General features: G+C 51.5%; 1 protein-coding gene and 1 long non-coding RNA gene across 4 annotated transcripts in view; one reads left to right on the top strand and one right to left on the bottom strand.

The window, feature by feature from the left end:
* Window positions 1-2,347: 2,347 nt before the first annotated feature.
* LOC121135970 lies at window positions 2,348-5,423 on the top strand. Its single transcript, XR_005873082.1, has 2 exons — window positions 2,348-2,906; window positions 3,352-5,423. It is a non-coding gene; the product is annotated as an uncharacterized LOC121135970 (long non-coding RNA).
* Garre1 (granule associated Rac and RHOG effector 1) overlaps window positions 4,094-22,444 on the bottom strand; it is an 80,169-nt gene continuing 61,818 nt past the window's right edge. For all 3 annotated transcript variants that reach the window (XM_040735407.1, XM_040735406.1, XM_040735408.1), the window contains 6 exons: window positions 14,352-14,477; window positions 11,480-12,489; window positions 8,848-9,013; window positions 7,629-7,766; window positions 6,982-7,060; window positions 4,094-6,568 (listed from right to left, as the gene is read on the bottom strand). In XM_040735407.1, coding sequence (XP_040591341.1) covers window positions 6,257-6,568; window positions 6,982-7,060; window positions 7,629-7,766; window positions 8,848-9,013; window positions 11,480-12,489; window positions 14,352-14,477 — 1,831 coding nt within the window. In that variant the 3' untranslated portion in view covers window positions 4,094-6,256. The remainder of the gene's footprint in view (window positions 6,569-6,981; window positions 7,061-7,628; window positions 7,767-8,847; window positions 9,014-11,479; window positions 12,490-14,351; window positions 14,478-22,444) is intronic.

Consider the following 22,444-nt stretch of genomic DNA (forward strand, 5'->3'; position numbering starts at 1 on the left):
ATTTGCTCTCCTTGTAAAAAGTCGTGCAGGGTGGCCTCTTGCAATCTCAATGCTAGGGAGGCAGAGGCAGGAGGATCCTAGGGTTCAATGGCCAGCGAGCTTCAGCGGTAAGCCCCAGGTCTCACCAAGAGACCCTGCCTCAAAAAAAGAAGCCGAAAAATATATTAATAAGCCTGGCAGTGGTGGTACACACCTTTGTTCCAGTACTCCGGAGGCAGAGGCAGGAGGAGGCCAGCCTGGTCTACATTCTGAGTTCCAGGACAGCAAGATAGATAGATAATAAATAGCTCATCAGCCAATCAGCCAAAGGCACTTGCTGCCAAGGTTATCAATCTAACTTTGATCCCTGGAATCCACATAACAGAAAGGAAGGAACTCCCATAAATTGTACTTTGACCACAGGCACACCGTGGCACACCCCCTTCAAATAAGTAAGTGTAATTAAAAATAAAGTGGCAGACAGCAGTCCTAAGGGACAGTGCTCTAAGCTGTTCTCTGGACTCCATGTGAACTTGCACGAGTATACACACACACACACACACACACACACACACACACACACACACACACACCACAGCAATAATAAAAATCACTCCCACCCGGAACCTCCACTAACAAGAATGCCAGTCTTAGCTGCAACTGCACCAGGGATCCACAGACTCTGGCCCAGCAGGGTCCAAAGATTTTGTAACAGGTGCTTTTGATGATGACCGATGAGGCTTTCTCCTGCCCTTAGTCTTCCTGTTCCGAGGAATTATCAGAGACAATGGACTCAGGACCAACCAACTTCCCTGCTCAGCCGTCTTTGCTGAATGACCCCTAGAGATAGGGCTCCCCTTGGTCTTTGTGGTGCTTTGAGCCGTCGTTTCTTTTTCTTTCTTTTTTTTTTTTTTTTAATGTAATCTGGCCTGATGGTGGTAGTGGCTGATGCTTTTAATCCCAGCACTCGGGGGACAGAGGGCAGGTGGATCTCTGAGTTCCAGGCCAGCCTGGTCTATAGAGTGAGTTCCTAGCAGATCTTTTTAAAAAGGGCATGTGTGGTGATTGGCAGGTAGGTGACTTGCAGTTGTACCCAAGTATGGGAGTGCACACCTACAACCCCAGCACTCTGGAGGCTCAGGCTGCATCTTTTGTTGTTGTTGGTTTTTTGAGGCAGGGTTTCTCTGCGGTTTTGAAGGCTGTCCTGGAACTCTAAACCAGGCTGACCTCGAACTCACAGAGATCTGCCTGCCTCTACCTCCAGAGTGTTGGGATTAAAGGCATGCACCCGGCTTTTTTCTTTTTTATGTTTTTTGTTTTGTTTTTCTGTCTCAAAAAATTAAACAATTATTCTGGGGATCCAGAAATAATCACATATATGATTTTTTTTTTAAGGAAAACCTTATTTTTTATTCCCACCGTAACAACCAGGGCATTTTATGCCAAGCACTGCAAACCACAGAGTAAAGGCTTCGGTCAGGGAGGGGCAAAAGAACCCTGGGCCAGTGAACATTCTTGGGATCATTACAGACCGGGACGAAGCACCAACCTCTAGAAAACCTGGCCCAGAAAGTGCAGGAGAGCCTGCTCAAGTCAGTCAGCTGCCTTCAGCAGGATGACCTAGCCCACGCACCGGATCACAGGAGGATTTGACAGTAGAGACAGATTTAGAAAATCCCGTTAAGGACCGACATTCTCTACAACGCAGCCCTGATAAAGCCCTTGAGTTTTGTGAAGCTGGCACCTCCCAGCCTTTGGCGGGAAGCAAAGAAGAGCTGCGTGCTAAAGATGGGGAAGCTGAGGCCAGGGGATCTGGCCAGATCCTGCCTTGATTATAAAGTCTGCCCAGCTGTGGGGTTGTAGACCGCGAAGAGGGGATGCGCCGGGCCGGGCCGGGCGGGGGGAAGATGGGAAGCCGGGGCGAGCGGCTCCGAGGCTGCCAAGCCGCCGGAGATGCTGAGTCACAGGGCCGCGAAGGCTGGGGAGCGCGCCCCTCTGGGCGGGGCGGAGCCCCGGGCACGCGCACGCATTGCACCGGGCGAGGCCACGCGCAGGGCGGTCGCGAGCACACGCCGTACCTGGGCGAGCCGCGTGTAGTCCGGCACGTCCGGGGAGGGGGCGGGGCAGGGCGAGGGCCCGTGCGCATGTGCGGGCGCAGGGTCGGAGCTGCGTGGTGAGAGGACTTAGAAGACGCCTGCGTTTGCACGTCTGGCATGGTTGGGGAAAAAAAAAAAAAACCAAACCACTGCGGTGCGCATGCCCCGGGTGCGGAGGACGCACGCTTGCGCTCTCCGGGGATAGTGCACGAGGCAGGGGGGCGCGTGTCGATGCCCCCGCCGGGCTGCGTGGTGTCTAGCCTTGGCTACAATGGAACCCCCCCCCCCACACACACACTGAAAGCACAGAACAGGGCACATAATTCCGACGGCAATTCCCCTTCCAGTGCCGATGGAATTCAGCCCAGTCGAGAGCCTTACGTCAGGCCTGATTTTTTTTTTCCCCTCCGAGTTAGAATCTGCAAATCCTGGCCCCGGTAACCCCTTTCTGCCGCCAGCTGCCCGAGGAGGGTCTGGGAATCGTGCCCTTTCTGCCGGGAGAACTCATGCAACCGTCAGATTCCTGGGCACCACGGAGTGTGCTGCAGGGGCAAGCCGAGGCAGAGAGAGAGAGAGGATTTCCTGAGAGCCAAGCTGGAGCTTTAGAGCGGCGGCTCTCCGCCTTCCTACTGCTGCGACCCCCTAACGTTAGTTTCCTCATGCTGTGGCGACCCCCCGGACCATAGCACCATTTTCTCTGCTACTTCGTTAACTGTGGTTTTGTTACTGCTATGAATTCTAAAGTCAAATTATGTGTTTTCCGAGGGTCTTAAGCGACCCCCAGAGGGGTCGGGACCCACAGTGTGAGAACCACTGCTTTAGAGCCACAGGGTAAGCAGCTGGAGGGAGGGGGTTAAGGAAGTGTGGGGAGGGGTGGGGGCCTGGGGAGAGCGCCTAGCGGCAGTGATGTAAAGGATATGCTCTTGCGGAGACTGTTCACAGGACCCCATGATTTACTTAAGGACGTTTCTAGAATGGCTGTTGGCACTCCTACCAAGGATGGGGAAAACGGGGTTGTCTCCGCTGTAGGACAGGAACAAGGACTGCAGGAATCTTTGCATGCTAGCGCGTGGCCCCGTGGGAAGTGAGCTTGGCATTAGTCCTTCCTGCCACCTAGGCCCACATTCCCAACTGGGTAACCAACCCAAGAACAGCAGTAAGGGCAAATCCAGGATCCAGTCAGATAGGCTCTTTCCCTGGACTCCTCCGCCATGCTGCCCACCCGCATGGCCTCTTGACAATCATGGAGCTGGACCCCGTTATCTCTCTGTTTCAGATCAGGTGGATGGCGGGAGTGGCCTACCCAGCAGAGCAGGCTAAACCCACGGTGACGGTGACGAGGTACAGAGTTCCCATGGAGGGAAAGGAAGGTCCCTAGCTCCCCAGGACCACAACTGCGGGGGTGCGCCTCCATTTCTCAGACTGGCTGAGGCCTCCCAAGCCCTCCAGGGGCACGGGGAGTAACATCTCTACTTCCATTCAGTCCCATCAGGAGACGGTGGAGCTATGATGCTCCTTTCATTACCACTGATGGAGTCAGAAGCAGATAGCACGTTAGTCCACCAGGAACACGGTTGGTTTACTTACTGGCACTGGGGACAAAACTCGGGGCCTTGGGCTGGTTACTGAGCTCATGGTCTACCACCGAAGTACAACCCGATCGCCCGCATGCTGTGTTCGAGACAGGGTCTTACATAACCCAGGCTGGCTTTGCACTGACGCTCTTCTACCTGCCAACGGCTGGGATTGCCGTTTACTGAGAAACAGGGCAGAAAAACCCCAGCATTCCTGGGTTTGCTCCTTGGAAAGGCTGTTAGGGCCGGTCACAGCCCACATCCCTCAAGGGACAGGCTTCGCCTGCCCATGCATCCCCTGATTGAGTGGTCCTTCCCTTTGACGGGTCTGAGACTCAGAGGGCAAGCTGACCTGGAAGCCGGCTCCTGCACAGCCTTGCCAAGTGAGGTACGGCTTCTGACTGACGTGTGTCTGCTGCGGTTAATTTTAAATAAGATACGGAGTATTATTAAATGTATATTTTAATAAAGCCAATAGTTATTTTACTTATAGGAGCTTTAAAAGGAAGATACAAAATGTAGAGTTCCAGTTTGGAAGGTCACAACTATTCACATGATGTCCTGCTGATGCCGAGCAAGGCAGCCATGCTTTGGCCGTGCTGAGGACACGCTCACACGCACATACATGCGCTCTGGCGAGAAGAAGCCTCTGCCAAGCGCAGCACCTGGGGTTACCAGTGTTCAGGGCAAGTCGGTGCTACAGGCGGCAGCACCCACGTGGACACTATACAAACCGCTTCACACGGTCTCACGGCCATGGAGATGCAGTGTCTTCCTTAACAGAGAAGAGCAGACCGGGGATGACAGTTAGTGTCATCTGGGCCGGGGCACAGGGAGAGACCTTGGCCCAGGGTGAGGTCTTCGGGAGGCACTATGAAAATGAGAGAACTGCAGTGGACTAGAACTCAACACACAGGGCGCTGTGGACACGTTACCCAAGGAGATAGAAACTTTTCACAAGTAAAACAGCCACAAGGAACTCGGAACAGATTGGTGCGCACAGTGTGACAGTTAACACAGACAGCAGCCACACAGGGCTGCTGTAAAGTACGTGCCTGGAAAACTCTATGTACAAAATAGTTCTCTGTAAACATGGTGAGGTGAAATCTGAACCCTCGGAGAAGGCTCGTCAGCACAGGCAGACGTGGCACCCGCCCCCACACAGCACAAATGACAACAGCCGAGGCCTCCAACAGCCTGGACACAGTACTAAGACGCAGGTGGCTGGGCTCGGACACCCGACAGGTCCTCTATAATATTCTTGTGTGTGAATGTGTGTGTGCATATGTGTGGTGTGTAGACATAGATTCTTTTTGGTATTTTTAAATATAAATTTATCTGTAGAAAATGAGAACATAAATGTGCTATTACAATCTTTGCTGGAAAAGCTTACATGGTGTTAGAAAGAATAAACCATTTATTAGTAGTTAACATATATTAAAATGGTTTAATGATTTAAGAAAATATAAAAAAAATTAATACTGTCAAACTTTCATACCAGAAAATATCATGGATTTTTCTCAATTAGACATTTTCAAAGATGAAATATGAAAATTTTAAATAAGTTTTATATAAAGAACTTTCTGCAACCTCAATTAATATATAGTGGGAAGTGTCTACTCTATATAGATATATTTATTATTATTTCTCAATTTAAGCACCATTCAATTCTTCTGGATCCATTCTGGCTGGAAAATATCCCCAAATCTGTTTAATGGCACATGTTAACTAAAAGTGAGGTGGTTTTTTTTGTTGCTGTTGACTAAACGAAGACTTTGAACTCCTGTCTACATCATAATTCTTTTGTCTTTTCAGCCCCCTTGCCAATGTCACTGCGGTTCTGAGTGCGGGGTCATGGTGCAACCCCTCCCCACAGTTGCTTCCTTCGAGGAGTGCGGTACTGCCTCGGTCACGGTGGGAGGATCCGAGGGCAGCAGGGCAGCTCCCCAGTCCTGCCCCTGCAAACCCCGTGAGCCCGCACCCCTGGCTGCGTCTGACCAGAGGGGCTGCCCACGCGCGGGAAGCCAGGTGGCTGTTCCTGATCACGATGTCTGGTATAAGCTCAAACGAAGGCAGTGCTGGGCTAACCTCAGCCAGGGTACCTGGGCTTGTACAACAGTCAATGTGTTTTAGGCAGGAGGCGTGTTTAACTGAGAATCTACATGAGAAGTATCTATAACCAGTGACAGGAGTGATCCCACTCATGTGTTAAAGAGGAGGAGAGTGTCAGAGAATGGTCGGTTTTGTTCTCAGCCTGCCGGCCTCATGCCGTTCCCAAGAGCAGGACCGACAACCTTCCGACTGCGTCCCCAGAGTGGCCTCTGGCCGCCTGCACCAGGGTTACCTGCGGTGCTTATTAAGCGTGCAGACTGCCAGCATCCCCTGAGTGTCAGAGATCTCCATCTTCAACTGTCTCCCAAGGGTCCGCTACCTTCAAAGTTTGAGAAATCAGGCTTTAAAGACTTGGAGCTGCCAATCACCTCTGACCCAAGGAACATTTCTGTCCCTGCGACAGGGGTGCACTGGTCCTTCTGGGGGCTAGTGTCAGCCCTGCAGCCCTGGGGACAGTTGCCCCAACAGCCTTGACGGGCAGGAGGGCAGCTGTGCTCAGTACTGGGGCAGATAGGCTGTCCTGCGCTCAGCCTTCCCAGGGAAGGCCTTGAAGCCCTTGGGTGCCACCGCCTTATGTGCTGGTGGAGGCGGGGGCTGGGGAGCCGGCTGCACATAGGGGAAGGAGGCAGCGCTGCAGTCGCTGGCTGCGGCCCACACGGGGGACTGCAGCATCTGCATGGTGTCGTTCCACTGGCTGCCGGGGCTGGCGACTGTGAAGAGCGGCGCGGCGGGGCTGGGCGTCGTGCTGGGCAGTGGGGAGGGGTGCTGCCACGGTGCTTTGGGGGGCCACGTTTTTGTTTTGTTATCCTGGGAAACAGAAGAGAGTTCTCAGTGACACAGCTAGCAGGTTGTCATGGTGTCCCTCCCACCCTTCTTTCCACGTAGGGGACATAGGGGACGGGTGCGGGCGCCAGCCTCCACAGTTCTTCCAGCCACGGCAGCACTCGGTGCCTGCACAATGCCCGCACTGAGTCCGTGTCTGATACAGGTATGCGAGCAACTTTCCCAGCGCGGGGACAGTTAGGGGTCTCCCACCACCACTCCTTCCTTATGTTTAACTGATCTGAACAGCGGGTGTGGCGAGTGCCTCTCACACTGATGAACGGCCCCAGAGCTTCCTCTCAGCTGAGGTGATCCTATCTCATCATTTAGACAAGAAGCACAGAAGCTAATCCCCCACAAAGATGGCCCAGGTCTTTTCCACAGCCGGCTCCCAGTACCTGGTTCCCGTCCTCCACGGCGGTGAGGAGAGGTGGGGAGGGCAGGGTGCTGGTCTCCTGCTCTCCACTGCTGTGTTTCCTGCAAGAGTCAAGAGCTCAGAGCAATGGCCACTTGGCTTCACTGTAAGTGACTGGCTGTGGTGAGGAGGACTTGTCCACCAAGGTCGTGTGGCCTGGGAGCCTGCATGCCTATGGGGCCCTTGGAGGAAGTGGGCACGAGTTGTGGCCAGCATGGAGATGGCGCTGGCTGTCCCCACAACTTTCTGAGTTAACCCCCTTTGGCTTCTCATTAATTTACTCAATAGTTACTTGAAATGTTTAACATGCACTAGGTATGTTTGGGACTTGAATAAAACATTCTAGAAAAACAAAAAGCATGCTAGCTTTACGCTGCTGATCAAAGGGGCAAGAAGCAGCAGATCTGAACCAGAACTCCTCTCCACAGGGACAGACCTCACGGGCGACTTCTGCCAGCGTCCCACCGGCCCATCACAGATCTTGCAACCCCAGGCCAACCTCTTCCTCGTGGAAGACACATCTTGAAAGTGTCTCCAAAAGACTGTGTCTTCCACCTGTCATGGGGCAAGCTGGCAGGCGCAATGCTTCTGGCTTTCCCAGAGGCAGAGCTGGTTTGGCAATCTCCTTACCTTCTCTGTTTGACAGCAGCAACAAGGTCAGGCCCTGAAAACATGGAGAACAGGCTGTCCCCATTGGCTGAAGAGGTCTCATCGCTGGAGCTGGCCGAGTCTCCCTGAGCACCTGACCAGCCGCTGTGCAGGCTGTCCCTGAGAGTGGAGAGAAATTGGTCAAGGATCCCACAGTCTTCCCACTGTCACTCCCGGCCAAAACTTGGCATGTCTTGTCTTCCCTTTCTCTTCAAAAGTAATGGTGTCATTACTCCCTTTCTCGGAAGCCTGTGGCTGGTATGCAATTGGCTTTAGAGAAAAGTAAAGTGGGGATTATCAACAGGAAGCGATGAGACACGAATTCACAATCCTCTTAAACGTTTATCTATCTGTGCCCGTATAAGTGTATGGGGGCCACCCGTGTGCAGGTGCCCTCAGAGGCCAGAAGAAGAGGGGTCAGTTCCCTTGAACTGAAGTTATCAATGGTTGTGAGCCACCACATGCATGCTAGGAACCGTCTGGGTCCTCTGCAAAACCAGTAAGTGCTCTCCAGTCACTGAGCCATCTCTCCAGTCCCTATTAGTTTTACGCCCTCTGAAGTAAGGTTTCTCTAGGTACTATGCAGCCCATGCTGCCTTCAACTCTGACCGTTGCTGTGTGAGCACAGACCACGGCGTGTCCCACCGCGCCCCACCTCCAGGACTGTCCATGCACTGGAACCGGAGCTGTGCTGGGGTGGAGCTCAGGCGCTGCGCTTGCTGGGTACGCACGCTGCCGCAGAGCCACACCCCAGGCCTCCTGTGCCCTCTGTGGGCTGTAATAACCGCATTCTAACCTCCCGGGTTTCACACCCAGACTCCTTTCACCAGAGACCACACGAAACACCGTTAACTGAGGTCCCTGCTCTAGGAGGGGAAAGGCTCGTTTGCTTTCTCTTGCTTGACTCCTAGGTTAGTATTTACAAGTCTCAAGAGGTAAAACATTTTAATGTAAAAATATTTACAAATCTCACATGTGCGCTGCTTTGCAAGAGGCCGGCTATGTTTAGGCAGTCATGCGTAGCTGAGGTGCATTGTGTGGGGACATCATACCCCCTGGCACCGTGTATTAGGGTCTGACCACACCACACTTTCACTGCCCGGTGACACTAATGAAAACCAGTGAGCCCCCCACCCCCCCCCAACAGGCCGCAAGGGCATCCAGATCCCAAACTGGCTTCCTTACGGTAGGCAGAACTCACCCTTCCGTGAAGAACTCTGGCAAAGGCCAGGTCCGGTGGGCATCATCCATGGGTGGCCAGTGGCCCCGGGGGTGGCCCGGCCGGCGGCCATGCTGGGCTTGCCTCTTCTGCTGCATTGCCTGGCTCACTCCTGCCACGTAGCGAGCAAACTCTGGGTCTGAGCCCACTGTGTTGAAGCAAAGGGGAAATCAGGAGTTAAGGCCCGATCGGCCTCGTCCTTTCTTCCCCCCGAGAATGAGCTGGCGGACACACGGTAAGGTGCAGAGATCCTGCCCATTATTTGGTTGCAGGCTACAGCCACTCCCTGCAGCAAGATGGCGCTCAGGGCATGCAGCTCTGAGCCTGGGGTTGGCACGTGGGGCTGTCAGCAGGACTTATGCCTGGGCTGGGTGTGACGAGGACAGAGGAGGAAACTCCAAACTGTCCACAGCCACTTTGTTTTTGCTTCTTGAGAAAAGTTTTACCGGGTATCTACAAATAGACTATATAGCAGGCTGGGCAGAACGCTCAGTGAACCCCCTACTCACTCCCCTAAAGCTGTTTTTTTGTTGTTTGTTTGTTTGTTTTTCGAGACAGGGTTTCTCTGTGTAAACAGTCCTGGCTGTCTTAGAACTCTCTCTATAGACCAGGCTGGCCTCGAACTCGAAGAGATCCTCCTGTATCTGTCTCCTGAGTGCTAGGATTAAAGGCATGCACCACTTGGTCCCAGCTCCAAAGCTAAATTTTTAATTTATTTTTATTTTATTTGCATTGGTGCTTTTCCTGCATGTATATCTGTGTGAGAGTATCAGACTTGTAGATACAGACAGTTGTGAGCTGCCATGTGGGTGCTGGGAATTGAACCTAGGTCCTCTGGAAGAGCAGTCAGTGCTCTTAATCATTAAGCATCTCTCCAGCCCCCAAAGCTAAAATTTTAACACAAGTAGGAATTATCTTTAAAAAAATGTTAAGGGGCTGGAAAGATGGCTGAGCAATTAAGAGTACTTGTTGCTTTTGTGGAAGGCCTGGGTTCAATTCCTAGCGCCCACAGGATGGCTCACACCCAGCCATAATTCCAGGCACTTATGTGGTGCACATTCATACACATAACAATCTAAACTTTAGTTTTCAAAAATTTGTGTGTATGGGACTGGAGAAATAGCTCCTGGTTAAGAACATTTGTTGCTTTTTGTAGAGGGTCGATTTGATTCCAAGCACCCACACGGTGGCTCCCAGCCCCCCACAACTCCAATTCCAGAAGGCATCTTCTGACTTTCACAGGTACCAAGCATGCATGTGGTGCGCACACATATGCACAGGCAAACCATTCATACACATAACATTTAAAAAGGCTTCTCAGTGTGTGTGCGTGTGCGTGTGTGTGTGCGTGTGCGTGTGTGCGTGTGTGTGTGTGCGTGCGTGCGTGTGTGCGTGCGTGTGTGCGCGTGTGTGCGTGCGTGCGTGTGTGTGTGTGTGTGTGTGTGTGTGTGTGTATGCCCTGGTCTGACAGCTAGCCAATGGCACTAATCCCCCGGAGCTGGAGTTACGGAGGTTCAGAGGTGTAGAACTGCCAGGCATGAGTTTTGGGAACTAAACTCAGGTCCTCTGGAAGAGCAGCGGGTGCTCATAATAGCTGAGCCACCTTTACAGACTGACTTAAAATTTCCAATGTCTTGCTACTATGAATTTAGAGTATTTAACAACTTAAGAGAATCACATGATGATTTTTGACCAACTACATGATGGGATTTGGCTAAGCCAGATAGTGGTTCCGTGTCACTGCCACTCAAGCTGAACTTGGGGCCAGTTGTTTCCTTGGGCACTGGGCAACAGACTGGCTTGTTCAGTGTGAAGACAACTGTGACAAAGACCAAATTTCAGAATGCAGTAAGATGTGGCTGGACACACTCTTCACAGGGCTGAACAACGCTGTGCAGGGCAGCAAACACCCCAAACCAGAGGAGAAGCATTTGGAGATGTGTCAACAAGAAGGGGACAGGTGGGCCAGGGATACGGTCCAGCTGTAGAGGGTCTGCCTAACATGCACGAGGACCAAAGACGGAACTCTAAGTGGAAGTGAGCCCACCCTGCACACCGTGACCCTTCAGGCTGGCAGAGACTGCAGCGTGACCCTATGAAGATGCCTATTCGGAAGGGAAGGGCCAGCGAGGGGAGGGCCAAGCGAGGCAGCTATGAGCAAAACGCTCAAGGACACAGCTTTGAAAGTGTCACGAGCCCAGTGGATGTGGTGCAGGCCTTTGACCCCAGCAATCAGGAGGCAGAAGCAGGTGATCTCTGTGAGCTCGAGGCCAGCCTGGTTAGTCTACAGAGCGAGTTCCACGACAACCAAAACTACACCAAGAAACTCTGCTTTAAAGAGAAAGAAAGGAACGAAAGGCAAAGGATCGGGGCTCTCGATGGATAAGGTGCCCCTTACCTCCTCCGTCACTTCCCTCTCCCCGGCACCCGCCTCCAGACGGCGGGAGGACCCCAAGGGCGGCTGTGGGCCGGGGTGGGTGCTCCCAAGGAGAGCATACGAGTATATGCACGCATGAACCTTCACAAGGCTGTGGCAGACAAGCCTCTGAGAGTTCATCAGCAGCTGCGCTGCACTCTTAAGCGGGGTGAGCAGTGGGAAGGCCGCAGGCCCTACCTGCAGGATCAAAAGGCAGAATCTCCCCCAGCATTCCGAAGACCCCGTCAGTTTGGTCACGGTTTGGCCAGGTGTTATTCCTAGGTCCCTGCGGCTTCTGTCCCAAGACTTCTGACATCATGTTGTCCATATAGCTGCTCACGAGGCCCAAGCTGTACAAGTCAGAGCTGAGATCAGACACGCCGGGCCACTGGCCAAGAGGAGACAGAGCCGCTGCCACTGGCGGCGCTGGCTGCTGAGATGAACCATGGACCCACTTGCCAGGCGCCCGAGGCTGGGGTGGAGTCTGCTGCGATCCGATGGGTTGCAGCAGGTGCTGGTAGTACTGGACCTGGGGCTGCTGTTGCTTTGGAGACTGCTGCTGAGGAGCCAGGCCCTGCTGGGGGGCCAGAGGTGTGTGCGCTCCAGCCTGGGGTGTCCGCAGTGGAGGGGCCAGTGGCAGTGACGGCTGCTGTGGTTGAATGGCTCCTGCCTTCTGGTCAGTCGCCATGGCAGTGGCAGCAGAATTACGCCTTGTCACTAGTGGGGACCCCTGATGTGACTGGCCCATGTTAAAGCCTGAGAGAAAATCTATCACTTCCTGCATTTCCTGGTCAGTGGGTAAGTTCATGCCCTTCTCGTCCTTGCCATCATCCCCGTGCAGGAAGGTGTCATGTCTCTCCAGGAGAAAACCGTTGGCCATTGGGTTACTGGAGCTCTGGGCCGACTGGGAAGGGTCTGTAGTCCTGGGGAAGTTGCCAATGTTCAAAATGCTCTGCAGCCGGGTATCCACGCTGCCCGGCATCTTGGCCTTCTCCTCTGAGCACCCGGCTGCGAAGACGGTTTTGGAATAGTGGGCGCTGCCGGAGCTGCTGCACGACACCTTCTTGGTGAACCGAGACGTCAGTTTGGAGAAGGTCTTCTGCAGGCCTGAGGATTTGCTCCCATTTCCAGGCGGCAGGTCAGCCTGGTTCCCAAAGTCACAGATGTCCCTTTGTAGCTGGATCTGTATACAGGGTAAAGCTTGTTCCCTATTTGAATGGGAGAAACAGAAAAGAGAAAGGCCGTCACCAGCTGAGAACGAGAGCCTGTTACTCCTGACTGCTGGCATGTGATATTTTAAGTTCCAGACTGAGCAATGAGTTAAGGGAGTCAGGGAGGGGAGTGGAGAAGGGACAAGGACGTGCCTGACTTTGAGAAAAAGACCTTCAGCCTGACATCAACCAGTCATGGGGGAACTGGAGCCTCCACCAACAGCAATGCTATAGGTAGGTAAGACTGGGCACTTTCTGGATCACTGACTGATGGGGAGGGCCCAGCACACTACGGGCAGCGCTACCCCTGGCAAGTGGTCCTGGTTTGCACAAGAGAGCAGACTCTGCAAGCCATAGAGCAAGTCAATCAACAGCAGTCCTAGGTCTCCAGTTCACCTCCGCCTCCGGGCTCCTGCCGTGGCTTCCCTAGATGACGGACAGTGTACTGTGAGCCCAAGGAGCCGTATTCTCCCCTAGCTGCTTTGGTCATGGTCTTTACCACAGCAGCAGAAGGGAAACTAGGTCAGGTGGATGCTGGGTCCATCTGCTTCATACACAAGTAGATGAATACCCGGGTCTACACAAGGCCGTGAGGCGGTAGCGTCTGCAGTTGGAGTGAAGCCTACGTGAGGCACATGAGAGCAGGGCTGGCTAGCGTGGAGGTGTAACGGGCTGATTCCACAGGAAAACAGAGGGCAAATGCAAACAGCAGGAGGCCGGGCTGTGTCAGGACCACCATGTTGATGTGCTGATGCTGTTACTTCCAAGAAGTTCAGGGCTCTCCCTCCCTCCCTCCCTCCCTCCCTCCCTCCCTCCCTCCCTCCCTCCCTCCCTCCCTCCCTCCCTCCCTCCCTCCCTCCCTCCCTCCCTCCCTCCCTCCCTCTCTCTCTCTCTCAGACCAGGCCAGGCTGGCTTCGCACTCAGAGATCTACCCGCCTCTGCCTCCCAAATTCAACTGCTAGGATTGAAGACGTGTGACAGGGCCTGACCCTGAGTACTTCTTTTTTCTTTTCTTTTCTTTTGGTTTTGCGAGACAGGGTTTCTCTGAGTAGTTTGGGAACCTGTCCTGGAACTCCCTCTGGGCACTTTTTCTACTGCAGGAGAATACTACAGATAAGCATCACACGAGGCTGACGAGGCTGCTATGGCCCTTGACAAGACAGTTCACTGAACTCATGTGTTAGGAGGACAAAGCTGGGTGTGCTGGTTTCTCATCCCTAGGAGTCAAGGTAAGTGGCTTGCAGAAGTTCAAGGCCAATTTGGACTACACAGTAAGTTTGAGGCCAGCCTGAGGTACAATGGCATCTGTCGGGAGAGAAGAGGGCACTGAAAAGACGCAGTCAGCACAGGGCACACCAAGACCAAGTTCTCAGCACAAAAGTTAATTTGCCTCAGAGAGACGGCTGGGAGGAAAGGGGCACAGGAGAGGGAGAAGGGTTTTTTCCCCAAGGGGCAAAGGACTGCCCTGCATAGAGAGGAGACAGACCCACAGACAAATGGCAGGAAAAAGGGAGGGGAACCCCGTGCTAGGATGCTGGTTTGTTTTGATTGGGCATGTAAATTAGGGCAGCCCAAAGGAGGCTCTTTTTTCTTATTTTGGTTTTTCAAGACAGTTCTGTGTGTAGCTCGGCTGTCCCTCTATGTAGACCAGGCTGGCCTCGAACTCACAGAGATCCACCTGCCTCTGTCTCCCATGCGCTGGGACTAAAGGCGTGTGCCTTCTTGCTTTAGTTACCATACATTCTGTGGCTGAGCACACATGGATTGTATGGTTGTGTATGGCTATATTGCTCCTGCCTGTGGATCTCAGACGCAAATCATTTGTACAGCTAGTTCAAGTGACTGGAGGGGACACCAACCTCCCCGCCCTCCAGCGGTTTAGGTCCAACACTGCTGTGTAAAGCACATCCACCAGACCCAGGGTCTTCTCAGGATCCAGGCTCCTCTGCAGCAGGGACATTGTGGCAGGGTCTTCCTTCAGGCACCTAGGCACAAACCAGGTGACATTAGTCTTGGTACTCAGAGAAAGCATTGTCGAAAAGACTACAACTTAGGAACTTTTAGCATAAAAAAAAAAACAAAACCCCAGCCGGGCGTTGGTGGCACACGCCTTTAGTCCCAGCACTCGGGAGGCAGAGGCAGGAGGATCTCTGTGAGTTCGAGGCCAGCCTGGTCTACAGAGCAAGTTCTAGGACAGCCTGCAAAACAATACAGAGAAACCCTGTCTCAAAAAAACAAAAACAAAAACAAAACCCTAATACAAAAAACAGGGAGTGCCAGGTTTGGTAGTGCAGGACTTTGAGTCCCAGCAGGCGGATGTCTGTGAGTTTAAGGCCAGTCTGGTGTACACAGGAACTTCCAGGACAGCCAAGAGAGAAAGGTGTCACACACGCTCCCAGGAAAAACCCCATCCGCCCCAGGGAGTACAGGAACAAAGTGCAACACTAGAATCCCTGTGTGAAGAGAAAGTACCGGCACACGGGCCTCTCCACGGGAGCATGCCCCAAAGAGCAGACTCAGACAAGGCCTGACACAAACGGGCAGCGTGGCTGTAGAAAGAAGAGCACATTTAGGTAAGCCAAACTTTCCACTGTAAGAGGAGAACGTTGTATGTCAAGACGCTTTCAGAGCACGTAGTGCACATCTAACTAAAGAAAACCTTAGCTGAATCCGGTTTCCTATTTATTTCATGTAACTTCTTGGATGGCAGCAAAAGTAGATACGGGCTCTCTCAGCGGCTGAGACCTTCTGCACGCGGCTGGGCTCTGCCTCCAGCTCCGACACTGACCTTCTCAACTCTGACAACCCCACAATGACAGGGATGCTAGAAGTACCATTTGTTCTAGTTTGATCCAAATAAGGAGCTTTATTTATTTTATTTTATTTTTGCTTGGTTATCGAGACTGGGTTTCTCTGTGTATCCCTGGCATCCTGGAACTCACTCTGTAGATCAGGCTGGCCTCAAACTCAGGGATCCACCTGTTTCTGCCTCCCGAGGGCTGGGACTAAAGGTGGCACCACCCCCTCCCAGTGACACAGAGTATTTAAATCCCTTGGAATTCCTTGGTGATGTGGGTGTTTTGGTGGTGTCAGGGATGGAACCAAGAGGAACCCAGATGTTGGACACAGCTCGGCTCCAGCCTGCTTTCACCCTACTGACACTGTCTGCGGATGGACGCCGGGGCAGCAGCAGGATGGGGTCTGATCACTAGATAGACCAGACCACCCCGCTAGACGCTTGGGAAGAGCTTAACACCACTTTCCCAGTGTGTGGAGGTGGCGGGAGAGCTTGAGACCAGGTGCTAATCCACCGCGCCTGCATGGCACTAAGACTGGAGACCTTCCACTCACGGTGCTAGTAGTGGATATGCTTGGAGAGGATGGGGCTTCATGACCTTCCCATATAGCTTTCCATGGAGCCTCCTTTTGGCTCATCTGTCCCCACTGAGGTATCCTTTGTAATCAGCCCATACTCCATGTTCCTGGGTTCCAGGAGCCATTACAACAAATTATCAAACTTGAGGAACAGATTATGGGAACTCCACAATTACAGTTGCTTGGTTAGAAAGGACAGGTAACATCCTGGGCTTGGGTATGACGTGGGAAGGAGATTTGTGGGGCGGAGCCATTAACCTAACTGGGCTTCATGTTAACTTTGGGTGGTTTACATCGAATTCAAGTGTAGGTTACCAGTGTCTGCAGAAAAATCAGAGAATTGCGTGGTGTGGGAAGACCAGTGTTTGCTAAGTGTCTGTGAATATGGGACTTTGTAGGTCCCCACGGATTTCTCTGTCTAGACTGTCTAGCGGGAAGAGGTTAATGTGATGGTTGTTTTTTTCTTTCTTTCTTTTTTTTTTAAGAATTATTTTATGAGCCAGGCATTGGTGGTGCATGCCTTTAATCTCAGCACTCAGGAGACAGAGGCAGGTGGATCTCTGTGAGTTCCAGGCCAGCCTCCAAAACAATACAGAGAAACCCTGTCTCGAAAAAAAAGAAAAGACTTATTTTATGTATGAGTGCTGCCCCCATTTCTATGTAGCGTGTCCATGCTTGTTGTCCATGGAGGTCAGAGACACTATTAGAACCCCTGAAATAGGGTCACAGATGGCTGGGAACCACAATGTGGGTGCTGGGAACCAAACCCAGGTCTTCTGCAAGAGCAGCTTTTAACTGCTGAGCTAACACTCCAGTCTCCTCCTACCCAACCTCCATTTTAAACTCTTGAAATAAGAGTCTTGCTGTCGCCTTCTGAGTGCTAGGATAGGAAGTGTGGGCTACACCACCTGGCATTTTATCAAACTTAGACACAGCCCAAGCCAAGGGCCTTTATGTCCGAATTACTCTCCCTCTCACTAGGCTTTCAAGGGCCTCTGTCGCCTGGCCCCTAAGGTCTTCCCTCTTCTGACTAGGTTTGCCACACCTGAGGGCTTTTGCTCTGCACAGCTCCCGAAACAGCCAATCACCGCTAACCCATCTCCACTGTCCACAGCAAGCCTCTCCGAGTTGGAGAGCCAGCTAACTAACGGAGAAACAGGCTTCCTGCCAGTTCCTGGGCCTTTTGCAGCCACTGAGAGGGGGCAGCAGTACTCCCAACATGACTTGGCTAGGGACGAAACTTAAGTATGGGGATGAGAACCGGCCTGATGCTGGACTCTTAGGAGATCTTGCTTACCCAAACAGACCAAGATTTGGACACCCAGTTCCCTCAGCGGAACAACTGACTACCGGGACATACCTGTTCCAGGTCCCTCAGCCCACTTCTAATTGAGCCTGGGCTCACCACTGTGGTTTTACAAACTAAGAGATCATTTGCTGCTCAGACAAAAGGAGTGCTATAGTTCCTTGTAATTTATTTTCTGAGAAATTAACAAATTAAGGTTATGCATTAGCTTCGAATGCTGACCAATAAAACCCTGTAAGGTTGCCCAGGAGTCTAGATGACAAACCTCTGAGACTCACTTAAGCCTTGTACCTGTATTTTAAATCAAAACCCCGGTTTTCCCAAGGCTCTGGAACTCTTGGCTGCCACAATTCCCCACCACCATCTCTGACTGAGTCAGTCTGCTCCCCAAACTTTCACGATGGGTGTGCCTTCTGTATGGCTTCCTCCAAATGCTCTCAGCATGGCCTCTCATCTCCAGTTAAACATTACAGCCTCAAAGGGATGCTTCCTGACTGACCTCTCTCCAAAATAGGCCCCTGCCTTCTCTGTGACACTCGTCACCCCCTTGTCCTTCCCAAGTCACCTCTTATATGTGCCTTTCCTGCCTTCTCCCTTACAAAGACATTGAACACAAGGAAGGCCCTCTGTCTTACCTGCGATCAGCTTCAAAGAGTGTCTGTTACATAGCAAGTAATCAGTAAGTACATATCGAAAGAAACAACAACAGCTTAAATATACAGAAAGTAGCAGCTTTAAATGTTTTCCTTTTCCTTCGCTCTCTAGACAGGGATTCCCTCTGCGTTCCAGGCTGGCCTGGAACTTGCTGTGGAGTTCTATCATCAAATAATGCTAGTCTATCAACGAATTCACGGTAATGCAGCCTTCTTCTTAGTGTGAACCATCGTGCCTGGCTACAAGGGGCTATTTTGTTGGAAGAAAAAAACTACCTAGCAACTAGATACTAAAAAGCATAGAACATAGTATCATATTTTTACCACTGCCCCCCCAAATAAGATTTATTTCTTTCTGTTTGATGTGTATGAGTTTTTGCCTAAATGGATGAGCATGCCGAGTACTCAAAGGGCGGTAGAGGGTGTAGGCTTGCCTGCAGCTGGGATTATGGACAACTGCAAGTTGCTATAAGGGTGTGAACTGACTGGTCTGTGTGTCAACTTGACACAGGCTGGAGTCATCAGAGGAAGGAGCCTAGCTAAGGAAACACCTCCATGAGATGCAGCTGTAAGGCATTTTCTCATTTAGTGATCAATGGGAGAGGACCCAGGCCACAGTGAGTGGTGCCGTCCCTGGGCGGCTGGTCCTGGGCTCTATAAGAAAGAAGGCTGAGAGAGCCATGGGGAAGCAAGCCATGAGCAGCTCCCCTGCATGGCCTCTGCATCAGCTCCTGCCTTCGGGATCCTGCCCTGCTTGAGTTCCTGTCCTGACTTCCTTCAGTGATGAACAGCAATGCTGAAGTGTAAACCAAATAAACCCTTCCCTCCCCAACTTGCCTTTTGGTCATGGGGTTTGGTTGCAGCAACAGAAACACAAACTAAGACAAGATACTAGGAAACAAACCCCATGACGGGGCTTCACCCCTCCCCCTCAACGACAGGGTTTCTCTGTGTAGCCCTGGCTCTCCTGGAACTAACTCTAGACCAGGCTAGCCTTGAACTCAGAGATTTGCCAACTTCTGCCTTCCTGAGTGCTGGGTTAAAGGTGTGCTCCACCATGCCTGGCTTTAGGATAAACTTTGAGTTTATATTACTTATTGTGTGTATGTGGGTGCATGTGTCCAAAGGGAGAGGGCAGATGACAACTTTCAGGAGCTGGCTCTTCCCTTCTCCCATCGGCTCCCGGGACTGAATGAGGATGTCAGGATTGTAGGCTTATACAATGAGCTGTCGTGCCGGCGCTCAGTTGTTTGTGTTTTTATCACTATATTTATTTAGTTACTTAAGGCGCACGTGCGTGTGAGCGTGCGTGCGTGCGTGCGTCCAGGAGTACAAAGGGGCACGAGGGGACAGTGTGGGAGCTGGTTCTCTCCCCCCACCATGTGGGTCCAGGAGTTACACTCAGGTTACCAGGCTTGGTGGCAAGAGCCTGCTGAGCCGTCTTGCAGGCCTCGTTTGTTTCTTCTGTTAGAAGCTCATGTGGCCCAGGTGGGCCTTAAATTTGCCATGCAGCTGCCTCTGATTCCTGAGTACTGGAATCCACTTTCACACGAAATAATGTATTTAAGATTTGTATTATTATAATTTGAGGTAAGATCTTATTACATAATTCTGGCTGGCCTGAACTTGCTATGCAAAGCAGGCTGACTTTAAATTCGCAAGGTCCTCCTGTGCCTGCCTCCTGAGTGCTAAGATTAGGTGTGAACCACTATGTCTGGCTTTATCACTTTTAATTATGAGTATGTGTGTGAGACTGCAGGTGACTCAGTGTCTAAAGAGGTGGGAGGCACTGACTCCTGTGGAACTGGAATTTTGACAAATGGTTGTGAGCTACTAAGACGGGTGCTGCAAACTGAACTCAGGTCCTCTGCGGAAAGTGCTGTTAATAGCTGAGCCATCTTTGCCAGCCATGCTTGCTTTAAAAAACTGTTTTCTGTTTTTACCAGTGTGTGTGTGTGTGTGTGCGCGTGCGTGCGTGCGTGCACGTGTGCTCACGTGTGTTCATGTGCGCCATGCACTCTCGTGGAGGTAACAACTTTGGAGCTGCTCCGTGGGCGGGCAGGCCTTCACCGTCGCTCTTTAAGCGCTCAGCCCCGGGTCTAGTTTGCTGGCCCCGCTTCATTAAGAGGCTTCTCCACTCGGATCACTGCACTCTGTTTACTGTATCTGCCTCCTCAGCCCCACCCTCACCACCCTGACAGTCATCCTCCTTCCGTTATATAATGTATCGATGTGTGGGGAACGTGATAAGATATTTGTGTGAGAGAGGCAGGCAGGGAAGGCTGTGCTGTGCATGCAGCCCGTAGTGTTTAAGTGGCGATCCTTCTGTCGGCCTCCTAGCTGGCAGGAAGACGGGCACGTACCACTATGGCTGGTTGAATATATTCTTGACTAGTTTGCTGACAAGTATTTTCCCAAGAATGAAGTAACGTGGTCCAGCTTCAGCCTTTCCAATGAGCACAGACTTGTATTGTAAAATGCTCAAAATCCAAACCTTTTTGATGCTAGTAATGACAATACAAGTGGAAAATTACACAGTTGCTCTCATGTGCAAGGTCATAGTGGAAATGCAGGAAAATTACAAATACTGTATAAAACCAGTGCTGGCCTAGAGGCATAGCTGTCTGAGACACAGATGAATTGTGTGCTTACATTTCAGTTTCATCCTCAAATTACCTCATCATATCTACATGCAAGCACTTTAAAAACAGAACCACAGCAAATGACAGTTACAATCTGAAATACTGCTGGTCTCCAGCAGGTCATATAGGAGATACTTGATCTTAGCTTCCAAGAGAAAAACCAAAACCCCAAACTAAAAAAAAAAACAAAAAACAAAAAAACCCCCGTATACTTTTTCATCATTACCAAAATTAAACAGCAGAGGGCGCCTTTGCAAGGAATTACAGCCTACAAGACCATTTCAAGAGGTACAATGAATTGCAAAGGAAATGAACCACACAGCAGTGTTTTGGTAGAAAACTAAAAAGTTTAGTGGTACCTGCTGACAGTCACCCAACTGTATAAAAGTTATGTCTGTTTTTCTCAAGGATCCTTATAAAGTTTAATTTTTTCAGTGAGCCAGGCATGGTGACATACTTGAACCTGAGTTCAAGAGGTAGAGGCAAGGGGATTGGGAGTTCACAGTCACTCAGTGAGTTTCAGGCCACCTGTGTTATGAGAGAACCTGTCTTGAAAAACGAAAACTTTACAATGAGAACTTAAATTGGGCATTTTAATTAAGAATTCGGGAATTACAAAACTCTTACAGAAAAGTGAGTGTTTTAAGTACTGAGCCTTTGGAGGCTGTCCTGGAACTCGCTCTGTAGACCAGGCAGGCTTCGAACTCAGAGATCCTCCTGCCTCTGCCTCCCGAGTGCTGGGATTAAAGGCGTGCGCCACCAACGCCTGGCAAGTGAATCTTTTTTTAAAAGATCTTTGTTACCTATCTATGTATCTATGTGTCTATGTATCCATCCATCCATCCATCCACCCACCCACCCACCCACCCACCCACCCGTCCATCCACCCACCCATCCATCCATCATCCATCCATCCATCCATCCACCCATCCATCCACCCACCCACCCATCCATCCATCCACCCATCCATCCATCATCCATCCATCCACCCACCCATCCACCCATCATCCATCCATCCATCCACCCATCCATCCATCATCCATCCATCCATCCACCCACCCATCCATCCACCCACCCATCCATCATCCATCCATCCACCCACCCATCCATCCATCATCCATCCATCCACCCACCCACCCATCCATCATCCATCCATCCACCCACCCACCCATCCACCCACCCATCCATCCATCATCCATCCATCCATCCATCATCCATCCACCCACCCACCCACCCATCCATCATCCATCCATCCACCCACCCATCCATCCATCATCCATCCATCCATCCACCCATCCATCCATCCATCATCCATCCATCCACCCACCCACCCGTCCATCCACCCACCCATCCATCCACCCACCCATCCATCATCCATCCATCCACCCACCCATCCATCCATCATCCATCCATCCACCCACCCACCCATCCATCCATCATCCATCCATCCATCCACCCATCCATCCATCATCCATCCATCCACCCACCCACCCATCCATCATCCATCCATCCATCCATCCACCCACCCATCCATCATCCATCCATCCACCCATCCATCCATCCATCCATCATCCATCCATCCATCCACCCATCCACCCATCCATCATCCATCCATCCATGCATCCATCCATCCATCCACCGACCCACCCCCGAGCACCACTATTTCAGTCACTATTCCACTTCAATAGTCATACTAATGCTTTTGTCTTTCTGAGCTGGAATCACTGAAAGTTGTGAGCCGCCTGATGTGAGTACTGGGTAGTGACCCTGGACCCTCTGCAAGAGCAGACAGTGCCCTTAACCACAGAGCCCCTCTGCAGTCCCCCACACTACTTTATTAATATGTATTTATGTGGAGGTCAGTGGTAACTCGCAGGAGGAGTCCATTTTCTCCTTCCACATTACTTTATTAATATGTATTTATGTGGAGGTCAGTGGTAACTCGCAGGAGGAGTCCATTCTCTCCTTCCACATTA

The sequence above is a fragment of the Mesocricetus auratus genome, unplaced genomic scaffold (genome assembly GCF_017639785.1).
Source record: "Mesocricetus auratus isolate SY011 unplaced genomic scaffold, BCM_Maur_2.0 Super-Scaffold_100046, whole genome shotgun sequence".
Classification (NCBI taxonomy): domain Eukaryota; kingdom Metazoa; phylum Chordata; class Mammalia; order Rodentia; family Cricetidae; genus Mesocricetus; species Mesocricetus auratus.